Source organism: Notamacropus eugenii, chromosome 5 (genome assembly GCF_028372415.1).
Source record: "Notamacropus eugenii isolate mMacEug1 chromosome 5, mMacEug1.pri_v2, whole genome shotgun sequence".
NCBI lineage: Eukaryota > Metazoa > Chordata > Mammalia > Diprotodontia > Macropodidae > Notamacropus > Notamacropus eugenii.
In genome coordinates this window covers 31,210,314-31,233,548 of record NC_092876.1, presented here as the reverse complement: position 1 = coordinate 31,233,548, position 23,235 = coordinate 31,210,314, and the positions used below count along the sequence as shown (strand labels likewise).

The window sequence follows — 23,235 nt, the reverse complement described above, 5'->3', positions numbered from 1 at the left end:
TGGTCCAGTGATCTCCGCTTTCCAACCCCCTCTACCCAAGCCGCAGGTGAAACCTCCTGAGGCTCCCCACGAAGGAGGATCACTGCCCTCCCCACCTCGCCATTCCCTTGCCCTCAGTTTCCCCACCCGCTCTTGAAGGAGCCTGGACCTTCGGGTTGCCCAGGGCTAGGATCTCTGAAGTCCCCTCCTTTTTCTGGACCGCCTCAGTTTCCCCACCCTCCAAAGGATAAGGTCGGCTTTAGAGGGCCGCTTTCTTGGAAGCCCCTGGCCCTCCCTTCGTGGGGGAGGGGCGGGGAAGGGGTGGAAATCACGCCGGGGCCGCGCAGACTACAAGTCCCATCCGCCAGCGCGGTGGCAGCGGTGGCAGCGGCGGCGGCGGCAGCTCGGGCCACCCGGGCGGGCACTGCTGACAACCCCGGGGTAGGCTGACGGACCGGGCTGGGCGGAGCCGGGGCAGGTGCGGGCGATGGAGCCGCCGCCCTCGGGCTAAGGGAGCCTCTCCGCGAGCCGGCAGGTCCTCTAGCGAGAGCAGGTGGCCGGTCCGGGAAGGAGGCCGGGACCGGGGCCGGGGCCGGGGCTGGGGCCGGGGCCCGGGGGGTGGGGGGTGGGGGGGGCGCGCCAAGATGCCGGGAAGCCGGGGGGCGCGGGGGGCCGCCGCCGCAGGGTAAGAGCGACTGGGCAGGGGGAGGGGAGGGTTGGCGGAGGGGAGGGGCCGATCCATCCCCCATCCCCCCCATTAGCCTGCGGGGGGCCCCCCTTCCCCGATGTTCGGAGGCCGGGAGGGCTCCCTGGAAGAGGTGACCGCTTTCACCTTGCCCGGCTCCCCTACTCTCCTTGGCCAGCCCTTCGAAAGACCGAGACACCGAGGTGTGCGCGGAGAGGGGGGGATGCTGATGACATCTTCTAGGCCCGCCTCCTCCGGTCCCCTGCCCCCAGCCATGGGCCCCAGGAGCTCCCCCGGAGCAGCCAGGGCTACCCCCCACCCTAGCACGTGGGGCTCAGCCCGCTGGGGGCCCGCCTGAGCCCAGCCTCCCCCGTGTCCCATGGAGGAGGAGGAAGACAGTGGGGAGGGCCCAGCCCTGCGGGGGCCTGAAGAGTGGGGCCTGGGCCCCGACGTCCCGGCGACTGCCGGGCCCCTCTGGACTGCGGTGTTTGACTACGAGGCTGCGGGAGAGGAGGAACTCACCCTCCGGAGGGGAGACCAGGTGCGGGTGCTGTCCCAGGACTGGGCTGTGTCCGGTGATGAGGGCTGGTGGACCGGGCAGCTGCCTGGTGGGCGCGTGGGTGTCTTCCCCAGCAACTACGTGGTGGCTCCCGGGGTGCCTACCCCTGCCCCCGCTGGCCTCCCTCTGCCCCGGGAGATCCCCTTTGGTGAACTACAGCTAGAAGAAATTATTGGCGTCGGGGGCTTCGGGAAAGTCTACAGGGCCAGGTGGCGTGGGGAGGAGGTCGCTGTGAAGGCTGCCAGGCTAGACCCCGAGAGGGACCCGGCGGTCACTGCAGAGCAGGTGGCCAGGGAGGCCCGGCTCTTCGGCGCCCTGTGCCACCCTAACATCATCGCCCTGCGAGGTGCCTGCTTGCGTCCACCCCATCTCTGCTTGGTCATGGAGTATGCCCGAGGAGGGCCTCTGAGCCGGGCCCTAGCTGGCCGCCGAGTACCCCCTCACGTGCTGGTCAATTGGGCTGTCCAGGTGGCTCGGGGCATGGAGTACTTGCACAGTGGGGCACCGGTGCCTATCATCCACAGGGACCTCAAGTCCATCAACAGTGAGTGGCCCCATCCCCTCCCTCTCTTTCTAGGGTTTAGAGCCAAAGGGAGCATCTTGTAGCTGAATCTTTTACAGAAAAGTCAACTGGAAGGGGGTAGGGAAGCTAATTGATCACAGGTAATGAGCAGCTTAATCAGAATTTGAACCCAGGATCTCTGCTTCTAACTCTGATGTTCATGCCCCAAGTCCTGGAGCTCAAGTAGCTGTACCTTTCCAAGCCAGGCCCAGCCCCAAGGTGGGGGGGTGGGGAAGGATGGGGACAGTAGGGCTGGCCAAAGACCTGAACTTGGAGAAGCGGAAGAAGATCCTAGGAAGGATATTCCCAAGGGGCAGAGAGAACTCTAGATTTCCAGCTAGAAGGGATCTCAGAAACCAGCTGGTCCAGCTAAGGCCCAGAGAGTTTAAGTCACTGGCCTAAGGTCACCCAAATAGTACCTAGCTGCATAGAAACTAGGTTCTTGACCCCAGACCCAGTGTTCTTCCTGGGGTGATACCCTGGCCTGAGAGTCAGGAGGAGCCCAGGGCTGCATAGGGGGTAGGTGGGAGAGAGCGGGAGAGAAGGACAGTCTGATTGTCCATTTCCGTAGGAGGCTGCTTCCTTCCTCCTGCCCTTTCCCCCCAGCCATGGGGCCTCATCCCACCCCTCAGTCCCTTCTCTTTGGGCCTCAGCTTCCCCTACCATCACTGAAGGGATCAGAGTCCTTGGATTCGGAGTTGGAAGAGAAACTAGTCTTGTTACATATAAAGAAACTGCAGACAAGAAAAGAGAAAAGATCTGTCCAGAGTCACAGAGATATTAGTACCATTACCTGGATTTGAACCTAAGCTTTGAAGTTAGGCCTGTATTCACTCCCTACAGTCATGGATTTAAGGCTGGAAGGGGCCATCTTCTCCTCCAACCTTCCCATTTTATTGGTGAGGAAACTGAGACCCAGAGAAGGTTGTGTAGGTAAAGCCAGGATTCCAACCCACAGCCTCAGATTCCAGACCACCACTGTTCACTGCACACAGTGCCCTTCCACTCCTGGTGTTCCTGTGTAGTTGCTGGCATTGGCGGTAGTACCTCCCAGCCTACTTACCCTATTAACAGAGTCATACCCTTTGGGGATGTATATGGGCAAACTGCTGACTATTACAGCATCATAGACCAAAAGCTAGAAGGGGCCTTAGAGTCCATCTCCCTACTTTTACAGATAAGGAAACTGAAGCTATGGGATTTGCCTAAGGTCACACAGTTAGTAAGTGGCTGAAGTAGGCTGTGAAGCCCAGTTCTCCTGGCTCCAAATCCAATGTCCTGTCCCCTACACCAAGCTGCCTTTCAGGATACCCAGGGACGGTTCAGATTCAGCAGGGTCTGGAGGTTCTTGTTGGTTTTTTGCTTTGGAAAATGGAAGTTTCATCTTTCATCCATTTCCCCAGAAATAACCTTGGGAGGGGCCAGTCTGGGGAAAGTGTGGCTCTGAGGGTCACAGGGACTCTTGTTGTGGGTCCCCACCCTCCCCCCCAAAATTCACTTTACTGATATGTATATAAACTAGGCCAGGATGGGCCCTGAGAGGCCACCCAGTCTCAGTGGATGTAGATCAAGAGTGGTAAATTGATTTGTCCAAGGTCACACGTCTTGTTGGGTTAGTCAGTCAACAAGAACGTGTGGAGTGCCTACTGTGTGCCAGGTGAGCAGTAGAGAGCTGGTCTGGGAGTCAGGAAGACCTGGCTTCCACCTCCTCCAGTATCTGGCACCTCCTGGTCGGGTGCTCCTGAGCATGAACCCTGTACCTCTATGTACCCCGGACAAGTCTTTAATTTGCAGAGCACTTGTGGTGGAGTTCCCTATTTTTAATTTTTAATGGATTAAATCACTGATCTGATTCCCCCCAAAAGTGCCAGGCACTAAGGGTATCAAATAAAACTGAAACAATCCCTGACCTCAAGGAAGGGGTCACAGAAGGAACTTTCATCTAGTCCACCACCAAGTATTTCACAGCCAAATTCAAACTTGAACTCAGATCCTGGGTTCAAAGATCTTTCTTCTGTGCTATGTTGCCTCTAGCTATATCTATGCACACACACACACACACACACACACGCATCTTCTGCCTCCATATCTTTGCATAGACTGCCTCCTTTACCTGTAATGCCCTCCCTCTTCCTTAGAATCTCTTGCTTTCTTCAAGACCCAAAAGCCGCCTCCTACCTGGGGTCTGGGAGCATGAGTGATAGGGATTGTTTTTATTTTTGTCTCTATTCTGAATGACTAGCACGGTGCCGGGCACATAGTAGGTGCTTAATATATCCCAGTTGGTTGCTGACTAGACAGATGAACATTGGAATGAATGACTCTAATTTAAGGAGAGAGACCAGACATTAAAAAGCAGCGATGGTAGAGAAACTAGCTAGAGCTTTAGGTTTTGAGTCAGAAAACCCTGTGATACTTACTCATTGTGTGAATCTGGGCAAGTCACTTGTCTCCTTGGAGCCTCAGTTTCCCCCTCTGTAAAATGGAGGCAATACCACCTGTATTACCCACTTTGTGAGGCTTTTGTGAGACTGGAATCAGATTGTGTGATGGAAAGGGCTTTGCAGACATGAAACTTCATTTCGCTTGTCCTCTGATCTCCAAGTTCTTCCCTGCCTATGAAATGAAAGTGTTGAATAAGGTTGTCCCTAAGGGGCCTCTCCATCCCTGTCATTCTGAGGTCCTTAGATCAGAAGGAACTAAGGAGCATCAGAGCCTCCAGGAGCCCCAGGCCCCAGAATGTCAGGCTCCTGGCACCAGGCCGTCAGAACGCACTGGCCTCCTGGCTCCCCACCAGTGCACCCAACACCTCCTACAGATCCTGTCTGGGCAGAGGTAGACAGAGGGTGGAGCTGCTTTTTCTTGCAACTGGGACAGATGTCCCTGCAATCCATCCAGTAAATGGGCCGCATGTGTGCCACAAAGCACTTTGAAAGAGTTAACAGGCTTAAAAATAAGGTAGACTTGGGATGTCAAAACGGAAATGGGCATTGAGAGATAGGAGAGGGCAGGGATGGTGCCCCAGGTGGGGACTTGGCTGGCATGGGTGCAGACAGGCAGTCCACCAGCCTGGCTGAGGCCTTGAAGCCTAGGCTTGGAAGTCTGTGGGTGGAGGGATGCTGGCTGCTGACTGGGCCTTCTTAGCTAGGAGGAGGAAGCTGGGAGCAGGGAGGAAGGTTTCTTCCCCAGCTCTGTAGCTGCCTTCTCTTCTCTTTTCCTCCCTCCTCCACAGTCCTCATTTTGGATGCATTTGAGGATGGGGATCTGTCAGACACTGTCCTCAAGATCACGGACTTTGGCCTGGCCCGGGAGTGGCACAAGACCACCAAGATGAGCGCAGCTGGCACATATGCCTGGATGGCCCCTGAGGTCATCCGTCTGTCCCTCTTCTCCAAGAGCAGCGATGTCTGGAGGTACAGCCAGGGACAGGAAGGAGGGAGAGGGACTGAGGCTCAGAACTCAGGCCACATGAGGCAGGGGGCCATGGACATGGGCAGGCAAGGAGATGGGCCTGGCAGGGCACCAGGGAGGGCAGGGTGCCTGGCAACTGTGGAGAAACTGGCCATCCAGGGGGTTCCTGGATATCAGTCAAATCTGAATGAGATGCTTCAGTCAAAGGACAGTCAAAAGCAGAAGGCCCTTAGAACAGGGGATGTCAGGGCTGGGAGGGAGTTTTAGAACCTAGAATACCAGAGTAGTAAAGGACTTGGAAATCTACATAGTCCGCCCCCAACCAAAGGTAAGGGAACTGAGAGCCAGAGTGGGGAGGTGATTTTTTTTCAGGGTCACATGAGTAATAAATGGCTGACCATTCCTTCCACTCTGTAGGGGTGAAGCATGTCCCTGAAGGATGAGTGTAGGGCAGCTGAGGTTCCCCAGCTCTTGTTGATACAAGTGCTAGAGCCAGAGGGGAGATGAGGGATGCATCGAGGACCAGAGCACTCAGGGATTCTCTGCTATCACCCCTTCTTTCTGCAGATAAGGGAGGTCAGAGTATGTCTAATTAGATCCCTCCCCTTAGCACAAATGTCCCTTCAACCTCACCCAAAAGAGCAGTCATCTTGTTCGGATTGCTGCAGGGATGGGGAGTTCACTCCCTGTCATGACAACCTTTCCCACGGTCAGCCCAGTTTTGGGAAGTTTCCCTCTTCTATTCAGCTGGAACGTGCCTCCCTCAGTAGGCATCCTGGCCGACGAAACACAGGCCTGATTCCCCTCCCCCATGCCAGAGCACAGCATTGGAGGAGGGCATTGGGTGGGCAGAAAGGACCAGCTGCGGTCCCTTCAGCTTCCATCTGTCCTTAGCTTTGGGGTGCTGCTCTGGGAGCTGCTGACAGGGGAAGTGCCCTACCGGGAGATTGATGCGCTGGCCGTGGCCTATGGGGTGGCCATGAACAAGCTGATGCTGCCCATCCCATCGACCTGCCCTGAGCCCTTTGTGCATCTTCTGGAAGGTGAGTGGGATGAACACTTTAAGCCTTGGGTCTTACTCTCTGTGCTGACTTCCTCCCTCTCTTATTCAGTCTGACCCCAAAGCTCATAGCCCATAGCATCCATCTACAACCTCCCAGCATCTGCTTAAATACCTCCAGTGATGGGAAGCTTCCAAGGCAGCTACCTCCACTTTGGGCAAACTGTAATTGCTGGGAAGTTTTTCCCATCCTCCAGCTTCAGTTTCTCTCTTTGCATTATCCTCCCCATCCCTGCTGCCCCCCCTCCCCCCCCACCAATGTTCCTGGATCCCCTCTGGGGCTAAGCAAAACTAGCCTAATTACTTCTCTCCAAATACTTGAAGATGGACATCATGTTCCCTGAGTCTTCCCCAGGCCAAGCATCTCCAATTCCTTTCATCTAAATGGGGCACAGACTCAAGACCCTTCACTCTCCTGGGCACCCTCCCCTGGGTGCTCTTTAGTTGATAGCCCTCCACATGTGCTCTGACCAGCCTGGAGAGCTTTCTTATTCTTGGAAATGAGACCAAGGCCCATGAGCTTCCTTTTGGTCTCCCTATTACACTGCAGACCCAACCAGTCAACAAGCATATGGTAAACACTTACTGTAGGCCAAGCCATTAGCATTGAGCACTGTGACTCATATTGAGCTTGTGGTCCGCTAAAACCCTCAGCTCTTTTACCAGACAGACTGCTCTCTTACCATGTCTCCTCCATTCTGAACTTGTAATGTTAGTTACATAAGTGTCCACTCTTATGCTAATAATAATTATCTATCACACATTAATGTATAACTATTGTAATATTATAAATGTTCATAATGATAATAGTTCTTTAAAAGCCACAGTTGGAAGTGTGGTGTCAGCCCCTGTCACCAGCTGTGTGTGCTCCTCAGACCTCCTAGGTGGGTCCTGATCACACCAAGCACAGTGCAGATCCACTGAGTCCCTGGAAATGCCCTCCAGCTGCCTGGAGCCTCCCCCTTGGAACTGAGCTCTGCAGGGGCTCCAGGGGGAGCTGAGGAAGGTCTGGGGTGGCTCTTCCTGACAGCAGCAGGAACAGGCACCATCCTCATCCCCTGACTGATAATCTGGTTCCATGATTCATCAGTAAATCAATATAAAGGGATTTTAAAAATAGCATTGATTACACCTTTTGTGGCTAGCATTTGTAATATAGCACTTTAAGATTTGCCACACATTTTACATTTATCCCTTTTGATCCTCACAATAACCCTGGGAAGTTGGTGCTATTATTGCCCTCATTTTACAGATGCAGAAACTGAGGCAGACAGAAGTTCATTGACTTGCCCAGACAGAGTTGCACAGCTACTAAGTGCATGAGGCTGGATTTGAACTCAGGTCTTCCTGACTCCAGGTCCAGCCCTCTATCCACTGTGCCACCTAGCTGCTTTTCTCCTTGAGCTTATCTCTCTTGCCCTCTTGGGCCACTCTTGGGGTCAGTATTCCAGTCTCTGTCCCAGGGATATAGCCTTGGACTGGTCTGATGAGTGGTCCTCACTCCTACCACCTGGAGTTTTGGGGCTGAGCCTGTGTTCCCCAGGCGTCTTCACCTCTGATGGGCACCTTGGAATCTCAGCACTGGAGGGATCCTCAGAGAGGTTTCTAGGTTCTCCTGAGCAGGAATGAGCCTCACACTAACTAGAGCCCACCTGTGAGTGAGGAGGAGTCCACTGCCCCCAAGCTGGCCCCTTCCTCCCTGGGAGAACTACCAGACCTCGAGCTGGTAGAGTCTCTGGAGGAAACTGAGGCCCAGAGAAATTGACTTACCCAAGTTCATACAGCTGGTGGAGCCTGGATTTGAACTCACAGTCCATGACTCTCAGATTCATCATTCTTCCCACTCATGGTACTTACTGTGAGTTCTTTAAGCCCCATGGAAATCTGCACCTTCTCCTTGGGCCCCCTTCCTCTCCCACCCTTCACCCCCATTAGCACTGATTATGCTCCTTGGGGCCGGGAGGAAGCAGGGCCATATCCATGGCCATCTGCTCCTTCAGAGTGCTGGGACCCTGAACCCCACCAGCGGCCAGACTTTAGCAGCATCCTGAACCGCCTGGAGGCCATAGAGCAGTCGGCCCTGTTCCAGATGCCACTGGAATCCTTCCACTCCCTCCAGGAGGACTGGAAACAAGAAATTCAACACATGTTTGATGACCTTCGGACCAAGGAGAAGGTGTGTGTATATGGTGTGTGTGGGAGTATATAATGTATGTGTGATGTGTGTGACGGTGGGAGTGTGTAATGTGTGTGACAGTGGGAGTGTGTAATGTGTGTGTGAGGTGTGTGATGGTGGGGGTGTGTGGTGTGTGTGTGAGGTGTGTGATGGTGGGGGTGTGTGGTGTATGTGTGAGGTGTGTGATGGTGGGGGGGTGTGGTGTGTGTGTGAGGTGTGTGGTGGAGGGAGTGTGTGAACTGTGTGATGGTGGGGATGTGTGGTGTGTGAGGTGTGTGATGGTGGGGGTGTGTGAGGTGTATGATGGAGTGAGTGTGTGAGGTGTGTGATGGTGGGAGGTGTGGTGTGTGTGTGTGTGAGGTGTGTGATGGAGGGAGTGTGTGAAGTGTGTGATGGTGGGGGTGTGTGCTGTGTGAGGTGTGTGATGGTGGGGGTGTGTGAGGTGTGTGATGGAGGGAGTGTGTGAGGTGTGTGATGGTGGGAGGTGTGGTGTGTGTGTGTGAGGTGTGTGATGGAGGGAGTGTGTGAGGTGTGTGATGGAGGGAGTGTGTGAGGTGTGTGATGGTGGGAGGTGTGGTGTGTGTGATGGTGGGAGGTGTGGTCTGTGTGTGAGGTGTGTGATGGAGGGGGTGTGTGAGGTGTGTGATGGAGGGAGTGTGTGAAGTGTGTGATGGTGGGGGTGTGTGCTGTGTGAGGTGTGTGATGGTGGGGGTGTGTGAGGTGTGTGATGGAGGGAGTGTGTGAGGTGTGTGATGGTGGGAGGTGTGGTGTGTTTGTGTGAGGTGTGTGATGGAGGGAGTGTGTGAGGTGTGTGATGGTGGGAGGTGTGGTGTGTGTGATGGTGGGAGGTGTGGTCTGTGTGTGAGGCGTGTGATGGAGGGGGTGTGTGAGGTATGTGATGGAGGGAGTGTGTGAGGTGTGTGATGGAGGGGGTGTGTGAGGTGTGTGATGGTGGGAGGTGTGGTGTGTGTGTGAGGTGTGTGATGGAGGGAGTGTGTGAGGTGTGTGATGGTGGGAGGTGTGATGTGTGTGTGAGGCGTGTGATGGAGGGAGGTGTGGTGTGTGTGTGAGGTGTGTGATGGTGGGAGGTGTGGTGTGTGTGTGAGGTGTGTGATGGTGGGGGTGTGGAGTGTGTGAGGTGTGTGATGGAGGGAGTGTGTGAGGTGTGTGATGGTGGGAGGTGTGGTGTGTGTGTGAGGTGTGTGATGGAGGGAGGTGTGGTGTGTGTGTGAGGTGTGTGATGGTGGGAGGTGTGGTGTGTGTGTGAGGCGTGTGATGGAGGGAGGTGTGGTGTGTGTGTGAGGTGTATGATGGTGGGGGTGTGGAGTGTGTGAGGTGTGTGATGGAGGGAGTGTGTGAGGTGTGTGATGGTGGGAGGTGTGGTGTGTGTGTGAGGCGTGTGATGGAGGGAGGTGTGGTGTGTGTGTGAGGCGTGTGATGGAGGGAGGTGTGGTGTGTGTGTGAGGTGTGTGATGGTGGGGGTGTGGAGTGTGTGAGGTGTGTGATGGAGGGAGTGTGTGAGGTGTGTGATGGTGGGAGGTGTGGTGTGTGTGTGAGGTGTGTGATGGTGGGAGGTGTGGTGTGTGTGTGAGGTGTGTGATGGTGGGAGGTGTGGTGTGTGTGTGAGGCGTGTGATGGAGGGAGGTGTGGTGTGTGTGTGAGGTGTATGATGGTGGGGGTGTGGAGTGTGTGAGGTGTGTGATGGAGGGAGTGTGTGAGGTGTGTGATGGTGGGAGGTGTGGTGTGTGTGTGAGGTGTGTGATGGAGGGAGTGTGTGAGGTGTGTGATGGTGGGAGGTGTGGTGTGTGTGATGGTGGGAGGTGTGGTCTGTGTGTGAGGTGTGTGATGGAGGGGGTGTGTGAGGTGTGTGATGGAGGGAGTGTGTGAAATGTGTGATGGAGGGAGTGTGTGAGGTGTGTGATGGAGGGGGTGTGTGAGGTGGGTGATGGTGGGAGGTGTGGTGTGTGTGTGAGGCGTGTGATGGAGGGAGGTGTGGTGTGTGTGTGATGTGTGTGATGGTGGGGGTGTGGAGTGTGTGATGGTGGGAGGTGTGGTCTGTGTGTGAGGCGTGTGATGGAGGGAGTGTGTGAGGTGTGTGATGGAGGGAGTGTGTGAGGTGTGTGATGGAGGGGGTGTGTGAGGTGTGTGATGGTGGGAGGTGTGGTGTGTGTGTGAGGCGTGTGATGGAGGGAGGTGTGGTGTGTGTGTGAGGTGTGTGATGGTGGGGGTGTGGAGTGTGTGTGAGGTGTGTGATGGTGGGGGTGTGGAGTGTGTGTGAGGTGTGTGATGGTGGGGGTGTGGTGTGTGTGTGCAGGTGGGGTGGGAGGGAGATCCCCAGCCTCCCACCTCCCCGTGCCCCAGGAGCTCCGGAGCCGGGAGGAAGAGCTCCTGAGAGCAGCCCAGGAGCAGAAGTGGCAGGAGGAGCAGCTGCGGCGGCGGGAGCAGGAGCTGGCTGAGCGGGAGATGGACATCGTGGGCCGGGAGCTGCACCTGCTCATGGACCAGCTAAGCCAAGAGAGGCCGCGAGTCAAGAAGCGTCGGGGCCATTTCCGGCGGAGCCGCCTCCGTTTGAGAGACAGCAACAACATCAGCCTGCCCTCAGGTAGCTGCCGCCCCTGGAATGCCAGCCTCCGACAGCCTAGAGCCACAGCCTTGTCCCAGCTGGAGGGCCTTAGCACAGGGGGCGTCAGGGCTGGGAGGGCCCTAGCACAGGGGGCGTCAGGGCTGGGGGGGGCCTAGCACAGGGGGGTCAGGGCTGGGAGGGTCCTAGCACAGGGGGCGTCAGGGCTGGGAGGGCCCTAGCACAGGGGGGTCAGGGCTGGGATGGGGCCTTTGACCTGCCTATCAAACTCAAGCTAATAAACCATGCGTAAGAATCCCTGTAGGCCACCTATGAACTTAGAACACCTAGTGTTAAGATCATCTGTTCTATTGTATTTTTATTTGTTTTGTTAAATATTTCCTAATTCCATTTCAATCTCATTTCGGGGCCCTTAGGTTTTGTTCGTGTTTGAACCCTCTGCCTTAGAACATGCAATGTGAGAGCTGGGCATGGTAGAGCCCCTTGTGTGTAGGCCTCTCATTTTCCAGACAGGGAACAGGCCCTGAAGAGTGGGTGCTGACTCCCCAGGTTCACTCTGGGAACCCTGAGCCTAGCTGGCACTAGGTCCCAAGTCTTCGGATCCCCACCCTGCAATCTTTGGGATCTCCATCCTAGCCTCTCACTCCCAGGAGCCCCTGGGTCTACTTCCTGGGGTACCACCTCCTGCAGAGATCTTCCTGGGATCCATTACCCATGACCTTCCCCTTGCAGTGGTGACCTGGGGAGGACCTGCATACCCTCTCTCCCTCTCCATAGGCAGTCCAGGTTTAGCCTGGAAAAGACAGAGTCAAGGGGCAACCCCATGGGCATCTTCATGTAATCTGAAGGGTTGTCCTAGAGAAGAGGGATCAGCCTTATTTTGGGTGGAAGTGGTTAGGAGCAGAACTGCTAAGGTCATTCATGAGAATAGTAACTCTCATGAAACCATCACATGTATTCAGGTTCTCACTCCATAAAGGTATAATTCTGTAAAATATGGTCATGGTTTCTAGCCCAATGGAAAGGTGCAGTGGCAATGTGGAAAATGTAGATGCTTTAGGTAATTCATTATTTGCCCTGATGGGGACATAGCTGGGTAGGCTTGATGCCAAAGAGCCTCCTAAGCATGACAGCTGTCCCTGAATAGACTGGACTTTGGTGTAAGTAGCCCCCCGAACCCTCACTGGAGGCCTTCAACCCTGTTTGTTTCATATCTGGTAATGTGGAGTCATCCGGAGCTATGGGTCAGACTAGTGAGCCACTGAGGGCCCTTCCAAATCAGATCCTGTGACTTGGAGTCTGGGGCAGCTGGCTGGGCCTTTGGGCCAGGGAGATGGTACTAAACCCTTGCCCCCTCCCAGGCTTTGAGCACAAGATCACCGTCCAAGCCTCTCCAACAACACTGGACAAGCGGAAAGGTCTGGCACCTGAGGGAGTCAGCCCCCCTGCCAGCCCCAGCATCATCCCTCGGCTCCGGGCCATCCGCTGTGAGTGCCATCCACACAGTGCTTCTGCATCTGGTGTGGATGGGGGAAGGGGGAGGAAGGGAAAGAGACAGGACCATGGAGGTGGGCCAGGTCAGTCCTCTGCCCTGCCTGCTCACCTTCCTCTTGGGGTTTGGGGGGTGGCTCTTCACTGGCCCAGTGACACCCGTAGAGAGCACCAACAGCCGCAGTGGGGCCCTCAAGAAGGAGGAGCTTGTCACCGGGAAGAAGAAGGGTCGGACTTGGGGTCCAAGCTCCACCCTGCAGAAAGAGAGGCTTGGAGGGGAAGAGAGGTGAGGATGGACCAGGGGGTAGGGAGGTGGCAGAGGAGAGGACACTCAGCAGCTCTTAGGAGAGGTCCCTTAGTCCAGCCCCTCCAGTTTACAGAGAGCAGCCCGGTGGCCCTTGGATGTGGCTGAGCTGGATTTAAACCCAGGCCTCTCGACTCTTCCATTGCGCCCCAGTTGTTCCACTCTCTTTATCCTATCAGACCTAGGGATGACATTTTACAGGCTCTCAGACCACTAAAGCTGTGAGAGACCCCAGAGATCTCAGACTCCTCACTGCACAAAGTGGGCAGTGACTTGTCCAAGGTCATGTGGGCTCAGGGCAGAGCCAGGAGAGCCTAGCTGTCACTCTGGGTGTGAAGGGCTGGGGGTGGGAAGGCCCTTTTTCCCAGGCCAGGTTCCTTAGCTTTCTGATTTCTGCCCCTGCAGGCTGAAGGCCCTGGGGGAGGGTAGCAAGCAGTGGTCATCCAGTGCCCCCAACCTGGGCAAGTCTCCCAAACATATGCCCATGGCCCCCGGCTTCTCCAGCCTCACAGAGATGGGTGAGAGCCAGGGCAAGGGCACAGTGGGGAGGGATGGGAATTGGGAGGGGCCTTGGGGGTGGGAATGGGAGGAAGTCCAGCAGAGGAAGGAGTGGCCTTCATTTACCTCTTCTCTTTTATTGGGGCTCCCACCCCAACAGAAGAGTTTGCAGAAGCTGACGGGACCAGCGTGCCCCCCTCCCCCTACACTCCCCCATCCTACCTCACCTTACCTCTGCCTGCCGAGGCTCCCACCAGCCCCTGGGAGCCACCTCCCTTGGCAACAGCCCCTCCAGGACGGGGTGGGGTCCCCCGGAAGCGGAGTGAACTGGCGCTGCTGAGATGTGCGACCATCCTGGGGGCTGTGGCTTTGGGAAGCGATGTGGCAGAGGTCCACGTGGCTGATGGAGATGATGAGCCTCGCTGGTGGAGGGATGGACTCTTTCCCAGGACTGCTCGTTTCCCCCGAGGACCCAGCCCCCCTGGACAGAGGGCCCGCTGCCATGGGAGAGGGTCAGGGGAAGAGGCCCCTCAACCCCCTGCCCCTGGCCTGGTGCCCTCAGCCACTATTCTCTCCCTGTCCTCCCTTTCTGACTGCAATTCCACTCGATCCCTGATTCGCTCAGACAGTGATGAAGGGTCCCCAGCCTTGGGCGTAGGGACCTCCCCCCCAAGCACACCTGCCACCAACCCCCTAGTGGACCTGGAGGTGGAGAGCTTCAAGAAGGACCCTCGACAGTCGCTAACCCCCACCCATGTCACAGCTGCCCGAGCTGTGAGCCGGGGGCACCGCCGCACCCCATCAGATGGGGCCCTGAGGCACCTGGTGCAAAACCACCAACGAGCAGGACCAGACGGTGAGGGCCTGGGGGCCAGGGGCCAAGCTGAATTCCAGGGAGTCTGGGGTGTCAGGGGCTAGGGGCCAGGCTGACTTCCAAGGGGCCTGGGGTGTCAGGGACTAGGGGCCAGGCTGGCTTCCAGGGGGCCTGGGGTGTCAGGGGAGGAAACTGAAACCCAGGGTTCCATGAGCAGCAAAATACCCTCACTCCTACCAGAAAAGGAAGAACTTCCCTCTGAGATTCTCCAAGCGTAAAGGGCTGCTTTGCTACAGGGTTCTTAGGTGCTGGAGGGGAGAGTGGGCAGCCCCTCACAGAGGATCTTTTCTGAAGAACTCTTGCTCATGGCCAGATGGGCCAGGGGCCTACTTCTGAGCAGGTTGAGGATCTGCTTTGGGGGGAGCCATAGCTCAGCCAAGTGGAAGGGGGTGGGTGGGGGCTCAGGCTCAGGCCAGGGACCTTGGTTTGCTCCTCTGTCCTTTGCCTGGACACAGAACCTCCCTTCTCATCCCTCACTGTCCATTGTCTGAGCTTGCCTTGACCATAACAAGATGGGATTGTCCGGACCCAGTACCAGGTCCCCAGGCCTGAGGAGGCCCCTCCCCCCAAGCTCAGAGAACAGAGTGGGTAGGGCCCCTATCTCGGCCCTCATCCTCTTCCCCTCCGCACTTTGGCCCAGGCCAATGCAGAAATCCCGGATGATGGCAGAGAGGGCATCCAGAAATCAGAAATAAGATAATTCAAACTGAGACTATCAACCCAGTGGGAGCAATCCTTTAATTTCCCAGAAGCTAGGTCCAGAGAGGGGATGGGCTGTACTCAAGGTCATAGCCAGAGTAGGTGGGGAAGCCAGACCTAGAATCCAATCCAGGCTTTTAGTTCTGTTTTTCTGGTCTCCAGGACATGATTGTACAGCCCTGGCCAGGAAGGGAAGTAGCCTGCACTGGGCTGCCCCCAACCCCACTCCTGGAGAGGGGGGTACAGAGGCTGGTGCCACCTCCCCCCCACCAATCTTCTCTTCTTTCCAGGCCCCACGGACCCACTGGACTTCCCCCGACTGCCTGACCCTCAGACATTGTTTCCCCCTCGACGTCGGCCTCCTAGGGAGCCCCCAGGGCGGCCCACCACTCTGACCTTTGCCCCTCGGCCAAGGCCAGCTGCCAGCCGGCCCCGGCTTGACCCTTGGAAGCTGGTCTCCTTCAACAGAACATTCAGCGGCTCCTCCCCTCCTGCACCCGGGACACCAGGCACCCCGGGGCTCCAGCCTAGCCTGCTTGACATGGACACAGAAGGGCAGAGCCAGGACAGTACCATACCCCTGTGTGGGGCTGTGCCCACCTTCTCTGACCCTGAGGCTGATGTGTCCCACTGAATGTACATCCCTGGCCTTCGGGCGCTGCCCCCATGGGGCAGAGAGACACCCACACAGGGACTGATACTATGTATTTATTGGGGAGGGGGGTTGGGAGGGGAAAGTCTGGCTAATAGAAGTTCCTTGTCTTGTACTCTGCTGTCTGCTGATGGGACTTGGGTCAGAGAGGGGGCCACCTCTCATTGCCAAATCTTTCTCTCCAGTGGGAGGGGGGAGGGACCACAACACCACCACCTCACAATTTTAGTTCACCGTTTACTTTTTCACATTTATTTTCTTGGGACCCTCATAATAGCCCGCTGTGGTGGGTCCAGCCAGGGGCGATCACCCACATTGTAGTCATAGATAAATAGAAGCCTCCAACAAGGCAGAGGCAAAACCGGAAGCTGGAGTCAGTGGGCAAGAGCCTCCCCATCCTTTCCCCTTGCTGCTCCCGGGGCTGGAGTCCGAAGTCTCACACAAAGCACGCGACACGGGCTTGGGGAGGGGGGCCCCAGGGGTGTGGCCCGTGGATCAGCCAATCACATCTCGAGCTCGGGCGGGACCCTCGCCGCTCCCACCTTCTCGTTCTCGGCTGCAACGGCTCATCCGCAACTGGGTCAGTTGGATGTATCGAAGAACGTTGGTGTCTGCGGACGGGAAGGGTAAGTTGCGGGGCTGGCCGGCAGGCGGGGCTAGCCCAGGTGCGTGGCTGTCGTGGCTCTCTGGTCGTGGGGGTGGGGGATGTGGGGCACTTGGTATGTGGGAGCGGGAGGAAGGGTGAGGTCTGAGTGTGGGTGCTTTGGGGAGTCGTGGGTGGGTCAGCGTTTCCATGCCTAGGTGAGTGCGCCTTCGTGGCGAGGGACGGGGGTCCGTGTTTTGGAGAACCACCTGAGTACGGTTCTGGGTTGATGGGCGGAATCTCCCCACGTGACTGTCTCTGCTATATTTAGTTAGCTAGGCTCTGTGACTGCCTGAGTTTGTGGGAAGGCGTCTAGATCTGGGTGTGGGGTGAGATCTCTCCCTCTTTCTCTCTCTCGGTGTGTGTGGGTGTCCGTATGTTCAAATCTCGGTCCGCACACAGAGAGCATCTGCGTCTGGGTGTGTGTAGGCCACCCTCAACATGGGTGGGGGTCTCTGCCTTGGGAGGGGGAATGCCAGTCTCGTTATATCTGACTGAGGCCTGATTGGCCTCCTCCTGATTTTCACTAGTCAGAATACTGTAACAGCAGCTCGCGTTCATATGGAGCTTTAAGCCCTTTCCTCACATTATCTCCTTGAGTTTCATCTCCTCACGACAATTCTGTCCGTGCTATTATCGATCCCATTTTACAAATGATGAAACTGAGTCTCGGAGAAGATAAGTGACGGAGCCAGGGCCATACGGCTGGCAGGCGCTGGAAGTGGGATTCGAACCCAAGTCTTCCAGACTCCCAGTCCCCTGCTCTCTTCATCCCAACCCTTCCTTGGCGGCTCTCACCTGTGGGCTCCCGGCTCCGAGCCTCCTGCAGGTATCGCAGGGCGCAGCTGTAGTCGCCCAGATGGTAGAAGGCGATGCCCGCTCGGTAAGTGGCCTTGAAGTTGTCTTGCTGCTTCTCCAGCACCTTGAAGCAGTACTCCCGCACCCTCTCGTAGTTCACCAGTTCCGACTGCAGCAGACACGCTGAGGCGGGACGGTCACAGTGGCCCTCGGCTCAGCCTTGAGCCCAATCCCTCCCCATACCCTTCTAATCCATAAATGCACCCATCGGAATACGCAACCCGGGGCACATAGTGCTTGGGAAACCTATTTGGTGAGCACTGGTGAGACGACTAGAGGGAATCCGAAAATAAAGGATCTGGACGGGGAGAGGGGTTGCTGGGGGTGGGCGGAGTGGGGTGGGGCGAAATGGGATCTTTAGAACAAAAACTCGGGCAGCCGCTAGAGGGAGCCCCACGGGCACAGGGCAAATGGGGCCGGATGAGATTAGAGACAATCAGAGCAGCCTGAAGGGGAATCAAAGCGTAAAATGGTCCGAGGGCACTGGACCTTGAGGAGTCAAACAACTGCCACATGGCACCAGAATCAATTCGTGTTGCCGCTAGAGGGAGCTGGAGAGAAAGGTCCAGCCTGTCTGCCCAGACTGGACGGCCTCAGCCAGGTCCCTTGAGGTGTGTGGCTCTGGTATCTTCGGATCCTCCCGCTACCTCTGAGAGCTGTCTCCTCACTCCCCACCCACCACGCTAGGCTGAACCGGGATAACTCGGGCGAAGTAGGCAGGGTTGAGAGCAGTCGGGGTGGGGGTTGGGGGGAGCGGGGTGGACTCTAGCCTTGGGGAAGCCCAGAAGGCTTCTTCTCCGTCGGATGTCTCCTGCCCCTACTTCGAACTTTCCTGACCCCAGACACCCCAAGGTCGGGCGCCCCTGGCCTCTGCTTCTCCTTGGTCATCCCTCCCTCTGCCCGTGTGTTTCCCCAGCCCCGGGGGGGCTCGTGTCCCTTCCCTGGGCCCCGGCCATACCAGTGAGGCTGTCATAGCACTCCACCTCCGTGCTGTCCATGAGGCGCCGCTGCTCCTCACTGAGCCGCGGGGGCGCGGGGCTGGGGCCCGGTCCGGGCTGGCGGGCCCCCTGTGCCGCTTTCAGCTGCAGCAGTGCCCGGTGATACTTGCCAATAGCCTCGCGGAACTTCTTCTCTCGGTAACAGCGCTGGCCCTCGGCCTTGAATGCCACAGCGGCCCGCAGGCTGCTTTCCAGGGCTCCCCCGCCTGGGCCTCCCGAGGCCTCCAGGCCCGGGCCATGACGGGGGCCCGGGCCTGGTGGGGAACGGGAGGGTGGAGGACGAGGCGGTGGCTCAGGGGCTGCGCTCAGCATCAGCACCGGGGACAGCGCACCGCACTGCATTGTGGGAAACTCGTGGCACTACAGCCGCCGCATCACCAACCGTGGGGCGCCCATCCCCACCCTAGACGCCGCCGTCACGGGCTCCAACCACTCCTGAGGGGCTGGGGAGTCATTTCCCAACTCCTTCCTCTACCTCAAATGCACCACTCCCAATTAAGACCGAAGACCCGATTTCCTCGCTTCCCTGCCCCCTTCCCCTCCGGAAGGAAAGGCAAACTTAGCAGCACTGAGTTTTGGAACTCGGCTATTGGAAGACTGAAAGGAGCAGCAGATTTTCAGCCAGGCCCTTTGTCTTTCGGGCCTATTCCTAGTCCCCAAGCATCCTTGTAACCGGACCCTGTCTCCCTACCAGACTCCCAAGTAGAGAGGGATGCAATGGGAGGAGGTTAGGAAAAACTGTAAAAGCCCCAGGGAGGCTACACTCCGTTCCCCTTGCCCCAGGGAGCTGTCGGTCTCTCGAGTTGTTTCTTGCCGGAGGAGTCTAAGGTCGAGAATTACGGAGTCAGAGAAGAGGGGAGGGAAGGAAGCACGTGGATAAGGAGAGTAAGGAAAAGGCCGGAATTTGAAAGTGTTTATTAGAATTGCAGATACATAGATGTAGAACTCTTTTTTACAAGATGCCCTCCTCCCTTCGCTCATGCGGGCGCGGGGCAGGTCCTGGACAGTAGAAGGGCTGAGATGAGGTTGATGCATTGCCTCTGGAGTCCGGCTTACTTCAGAAAGGCAGCGGCCCACCGGGGGCGGGACCCCGCAGCGCTGCTTGGGCCATGCACGGCTCGATGGGGCCCAGCTCCGCCTTGCTGCAAGAGGAGGGCAAGGATGAGAGAAAGGTGAGATGTGAGGGAGGCTATGGTGGAAAGGGCCCTTCCCTGAGGGCCTAGGCCCGGTTCCCTCCCCTCTGGGGAAACCCCGCTTTCCCCTTCTGCCCTGGGAGGATCTCTAGGCGCTCTCTCATCTTTAAGGATCTCTAAGAGCGTTCTAGTGGAGCTAGGGGAAGAAGCAGTACCTGTAGAGACAAAGTTCGGGGGCCTCTCCAGCTTTGTGTAACAGCATGCGCTGGGCCAGTGTTAGGGCTGCAGCAGCCCGACGGCCTGGCTCCCAGCTTGCGGCCTCGGCCTCCAGGACAGAGCTCCAAGAAGTAGGTGGCTAAGAGCACGACCTAAGAGGGGCCTGGGACTCAGGGGGAGGCTCCGGCTCCCCACGCACCCGTCCGCCCAGCCCCACTACGGCTCCGGGCCAGGGCAGCCAGCAGGCACAGGCAGAGAAGGGGGCCCGAGTAGTAGAGTTCGAAGTTCAGGTGGCTGTGGAGGCGCGGTTCAGTGTGGAGCAGCTGAGCCCAGAAGGAGCCGGTGCCCAGGAGGCACAGGGAAGCTGGCCGGGACGCGGCTAGGGAAACGGAGAGGAAAGCGGTAGGGAGATGGCAGCAATGGGTGGATGGAGGCCAGCCAGCCCTGCCCCTGGGGCCGCACACCCCTCCGCACTCCCTCCCTCCTGCCCCTCCCTTCCCTTCACTCCGTCCTACCTTGGGGCAGATACTCTCCTTCACCTTGAACAACACGAAGAATCAGGCGACCCCAGCAGCTGCAGGCGGTGCAGCCGTACAGGTGTCATTCGCAAGTACGAATCCAGCAGGTGCACGGCCAGATAGAGTGTGTCCCCGGCGAGGCCCAGGTATTCCTAGGCAGCGGAAGGGCGGGACCTGAGGCCGGCCGCAGGGGTGGGTCCCGCCCCGGGAACCCACCCAGGCCCAGCCCCCAGCTACCTACATGCACCTACACCAGCCAGTCCACCAGGAGGGCACGCATTTCCGCCGCTACTGTACGAGGCAATTCTGTCTTGGGGAGAGCCTGGCCTGCCTGGGGTGGGGGCAGTAGGGAGAATTTGGCCCAGGACCCACTCCCCAAGGCCTAAGCACAAGGGCAAACCCGAGAAAGAGGAGAAATATCGTTTTCATGCTGTCTCCCCCATCAGAATGAGCTCCTTGGGAGAAGGGACTGTCTTTTGTCTTTCTCCAGGGTTTAGCACGGTGCCTGGCATACAGTAGGCGCTTAATAAATGTTAATTTACTAAAAAGAAATGCTTCAAGCTTTGGACCAAACGCTGACGCCTCCGGGAGGAGCCAATAAGTGGGCAGACACCAGCTCCATCGAATTAGAAGCTTTGAGTCGGCTGCTGGAAAGCAAGAAAGACAAAGAAGCCCGTTTTCACCTACAGTCTCGGGGTGGGGGTGGAGGTAGCCAGGGTTCGTACAGAGCTAGGGTCAATCAACTCCGGCCCTAGGCGCCCCAATGACGACCGCCAGCTGACAACAGGATCGAGTTCTAGCCAATCGTAACAGGCCGTCTCACAGATGGAGGCCATCGGGTCCAATCAGCGCCCACCTCCTTCCCACCTCACCGAGACACTGACGAAGATATCTCCCGCATACTCGCTCTCCCAATTCAGCCTCAGCATGGTCAGTGCCTCGGCGAGCCCGGGGGGAGGCCACGGCTGCTCCGTCCTCTCCGAAAGGCCTGCGAAGGAAGGCGATGATGGCCATGTGGTCCACTACTAAGACGGGCCGGCCCATCCGCGAGCTACCGACCTGGGGGCTCCTACCGGCAGGAGCCATACCTGCAAGGGCAGTGAAGACGGGCTTTTCTAGGGGCGTTGATTTGGCGAGGCTCTGCAAAGAGAGAGAAGCACAGTCAGCACAGCTGGAAGAAAGGCGAGGCGCCTGGCCTGGACGGGAGGGGAGGGGAAGGAGGAGAAGCAGAAGCGCAGCTCCTCCCGAGCAGCGGGGCTCAACCAACATCCCAGCCAAGCACAGAGCCGCAAGATGGGGCGGGGCTTTGGTCTGGGTCTTCTTAATGCGTGCGGGGACGTGTCTCTTCCCACCTTCTAGTTAGTCCCCTTGAAATTCCCGGGAAGCCGGGCCATTGGTCCTAATGCAATCCGCCCCGCCCCAATTGGCTACCTCATAGCGGGAGGCAAGGGCTTGCTCGATTTAGCACTCACGTGATCCGAAAGGTGTGGCCATGACTGGCTCCTCTGTAGAGCGCGGTCCTGATTGGTCGTCCCGGATTCAGGCTGGTGTCAGCCTGCCTGGGGGAGACCTCGAGTTTTCAGGTGGAGTCTTTGCCGTTGGTTACAATGTAACTAAGTTGCTGCCCTGTCTCTTTGATTTCTAATAATTAAATAGTAATTGTTTCTTTTTTACCCAGGAACCCTGAGGGTCTACCCCTCCCAGTTTGATTTTTTTTTTTTTTTACTAAAGGGGCCATCCCTTGGGTAATTTAAAGAAGCCTATTCATTGAATAGAAGTATATCACTCAAAGTGAAAATGTGATAAGACCTTAGCCTGAAAAGGTCTCACATTGCGTCCTGGGCTATCTCCAGTCATCCTGATGAATAATATCAGGCCACTGGACCCAGTGACTCAGGAGTAGAAAGTGAGGTTGGTGACCTTGCACAGCTCTCCCTCACTCAAAGTCAATGCAAGTCATGTCATCATCTTCGAGAACGAAGGACTAACACAACACAATGGCCAGACCTCTAGCTAGAATTTAAAGTTTATTTGTATTAAATAGGGCAGCTAGGTGGCGCCATAGTGCACAGAGCACTGGTCCTGGAGTCAGTAGTGACTTCAAATCCAGCCTCAGATCCTCGGTACACCCTGGGCAAGTCACTTCATCCTGTTTGCCTGTTTTCTTATCTGTAAAATGCCATTTTTGCTATTGTTGAGTCGTTTTTCAGTCGTACCCAACTCTTCCATGACCCCATTTGAGGTTTTCTTGGCAAAGATGCAGCAGTTTCCTTGCTGTTTCCTTCTCCAGCTCATTTTACAGATGAAGAAACTGAGGCAAACAGCGTCAAGCAACTTGCCTAGGGTCACACTGCTAGTAAGTGTCTGAGGTCAGATTTGAATTTCAGAAGACCAGTCTTCCTGATTCCAGGCCCAGCATTCTCTTTACTGTGCCAGGTATCTTTGCCACGAAACCTCAAAACAAGGTCACACGGACAAAACTGGACAACTACTTATTTATATATCCTTTTAAGCGTTTTCCAAACACAATTTCATTTTAGCCTCACAACAGTTCTGGGAGATAAGTGCCATTATTTTCTTCATTTTACAAATGAGGAAACTGAGGCAGATAAGTTCAATGACTTGACCAGAGTCACATAGCTAGTATCTGAGGCAAGATTTGAACTCGGGTCTTCCTGACTTCGAGTCTATGCACTCCAGCTGGATCCCATTGTGAAGGAAAGTGTAAAGCACTGGAGATAAGGAGATGCCTAGTCCTCATTCCACTTCTGACTCGAGCTTAGGGTTTTATCTTTGATGTACCTGCAAACTCTTATGTCTCAGATTCAACTGTAAAATGAAGGTTAAGTGACCCCTTGGGAATGTGAAGACAAGTCACATGGTCCCTTTTCTTGAGCAAATACAGAGAAATGAGTAGCTATGTTCTCTGCTCACAGTTCAGGTCCTTGGCTCTGCTCACAATGAGTATTCCAGTGGCTCATTGGGTTTGCCAGCCTCCCCTCTCTACACTGATTGCTTCCAGGGAGCTGCCAAAAGGGTGTTCCATATGTGCAGATCTGACCGAGTCACTCCCTTGCCAAATAAACCAGTGGCCCCTCTGTTTAAAGTACTTCACCCCCTGGCCCCAGCCTACCTTGTCAGCATGGTTCCTCATGCCCACCCTTCCCAGATCTCTCCAGCCCCACGGGCACCCCTGCTGCTCTTGTATTGATCCTCCTGGGTTTCTGGAATTTTCTCCTGCCCTCCCCCTGCAGCACAGATTTCTTCTCTTCCTTCACGCCCAGAAGAGTTCCCTGACCCTCCAGCTGCTGGTGTCCTTGTAACTCTTGTAGTCTCTT

General features: G+C 56.5%; 3 protein-coding genes across 3 annotated transcripts; 1 reads left to right on the top strand and 2 right to left on the bottom strand.

Annotated features, from left to right (window-relative positions):
* The first annotated feature begins 668 nt into the window (after window positions 1-668).
* MAP3K10 (mitogen-activated protein kinase kinase kinase 10) lies at window positions 669-15,641 on the top strand. The gene is made up of 10 exons (XM_072608212.1): window positions 669-1,767; window positions 5,018-5,198; window positions 6,091-6,239; window positions 8,257-8,432; window positions 10,794-11,034; window positions 12,375-12,500; window positions 12,658-12,790; window positions 13,214-13,326; window positions 13,467-14,162; window positions 15,170-15,641. Exons 1-10 carry the CDS (start codon window positions 1,044-1,046, stop codon window positions 15,511-15,513), a joined length of 2,883 nt encoding a protein of 960 aa, XP_072464313.1. The 5' UTR covers window positions 669-1,043; the 3' UTR covers window positions 15,514-15,641.
* Window positions 15,642-15,754: 113 nt separating this feature from the next.
* TTC9B (tetratricopeptide repeat domain 9B) lies at window positions 15,755-18,437 on the bottom strand. Its single transcript, XM_072608229.1, has 3 exons — window positions 17,991-18,437; window positions 16,973-17,155; window positions 15,755-16,142 (listed from the first exon to the last, which is right to left on the bottom strand). Exons 1-3 carry the CDS (start codon window positions 18,370-18,372, stop codon window positions 16,027-16,029), a joined length of 681 nt encoding a protein of 226 aa, XP_072464330.1. The 5' UTR covers window positions 18,373-18,437; the 3' UTR covers window positions 15,755-16,026.
* Window positions 18,438-20,452: 2,015 nt separating this feature from the next.
* On the bottom strand, window positions 20,453-21,166 carry CCNP (cyclin P). The gene is made up of 3 exons (XM_072608235.1): window positions 20,986-21,166; window positions 20,770-20,885; window positions 20,453-20,544 (listed from the first exon to the last, which is right to left on the bottom strand). The coding sequence occupies exons 1-3, from the start codon at window positions 21,164-21,166 to the stop codon at window positions 20,524-20,526; spliced, it is 318 nt and encodes a 105-aa protein (XP_072464336.1). The 3' UTR covers window positions 20,453-20,523.
* Window positions 21,167-23,235: the final 2,069 nt, after the last annotated feature.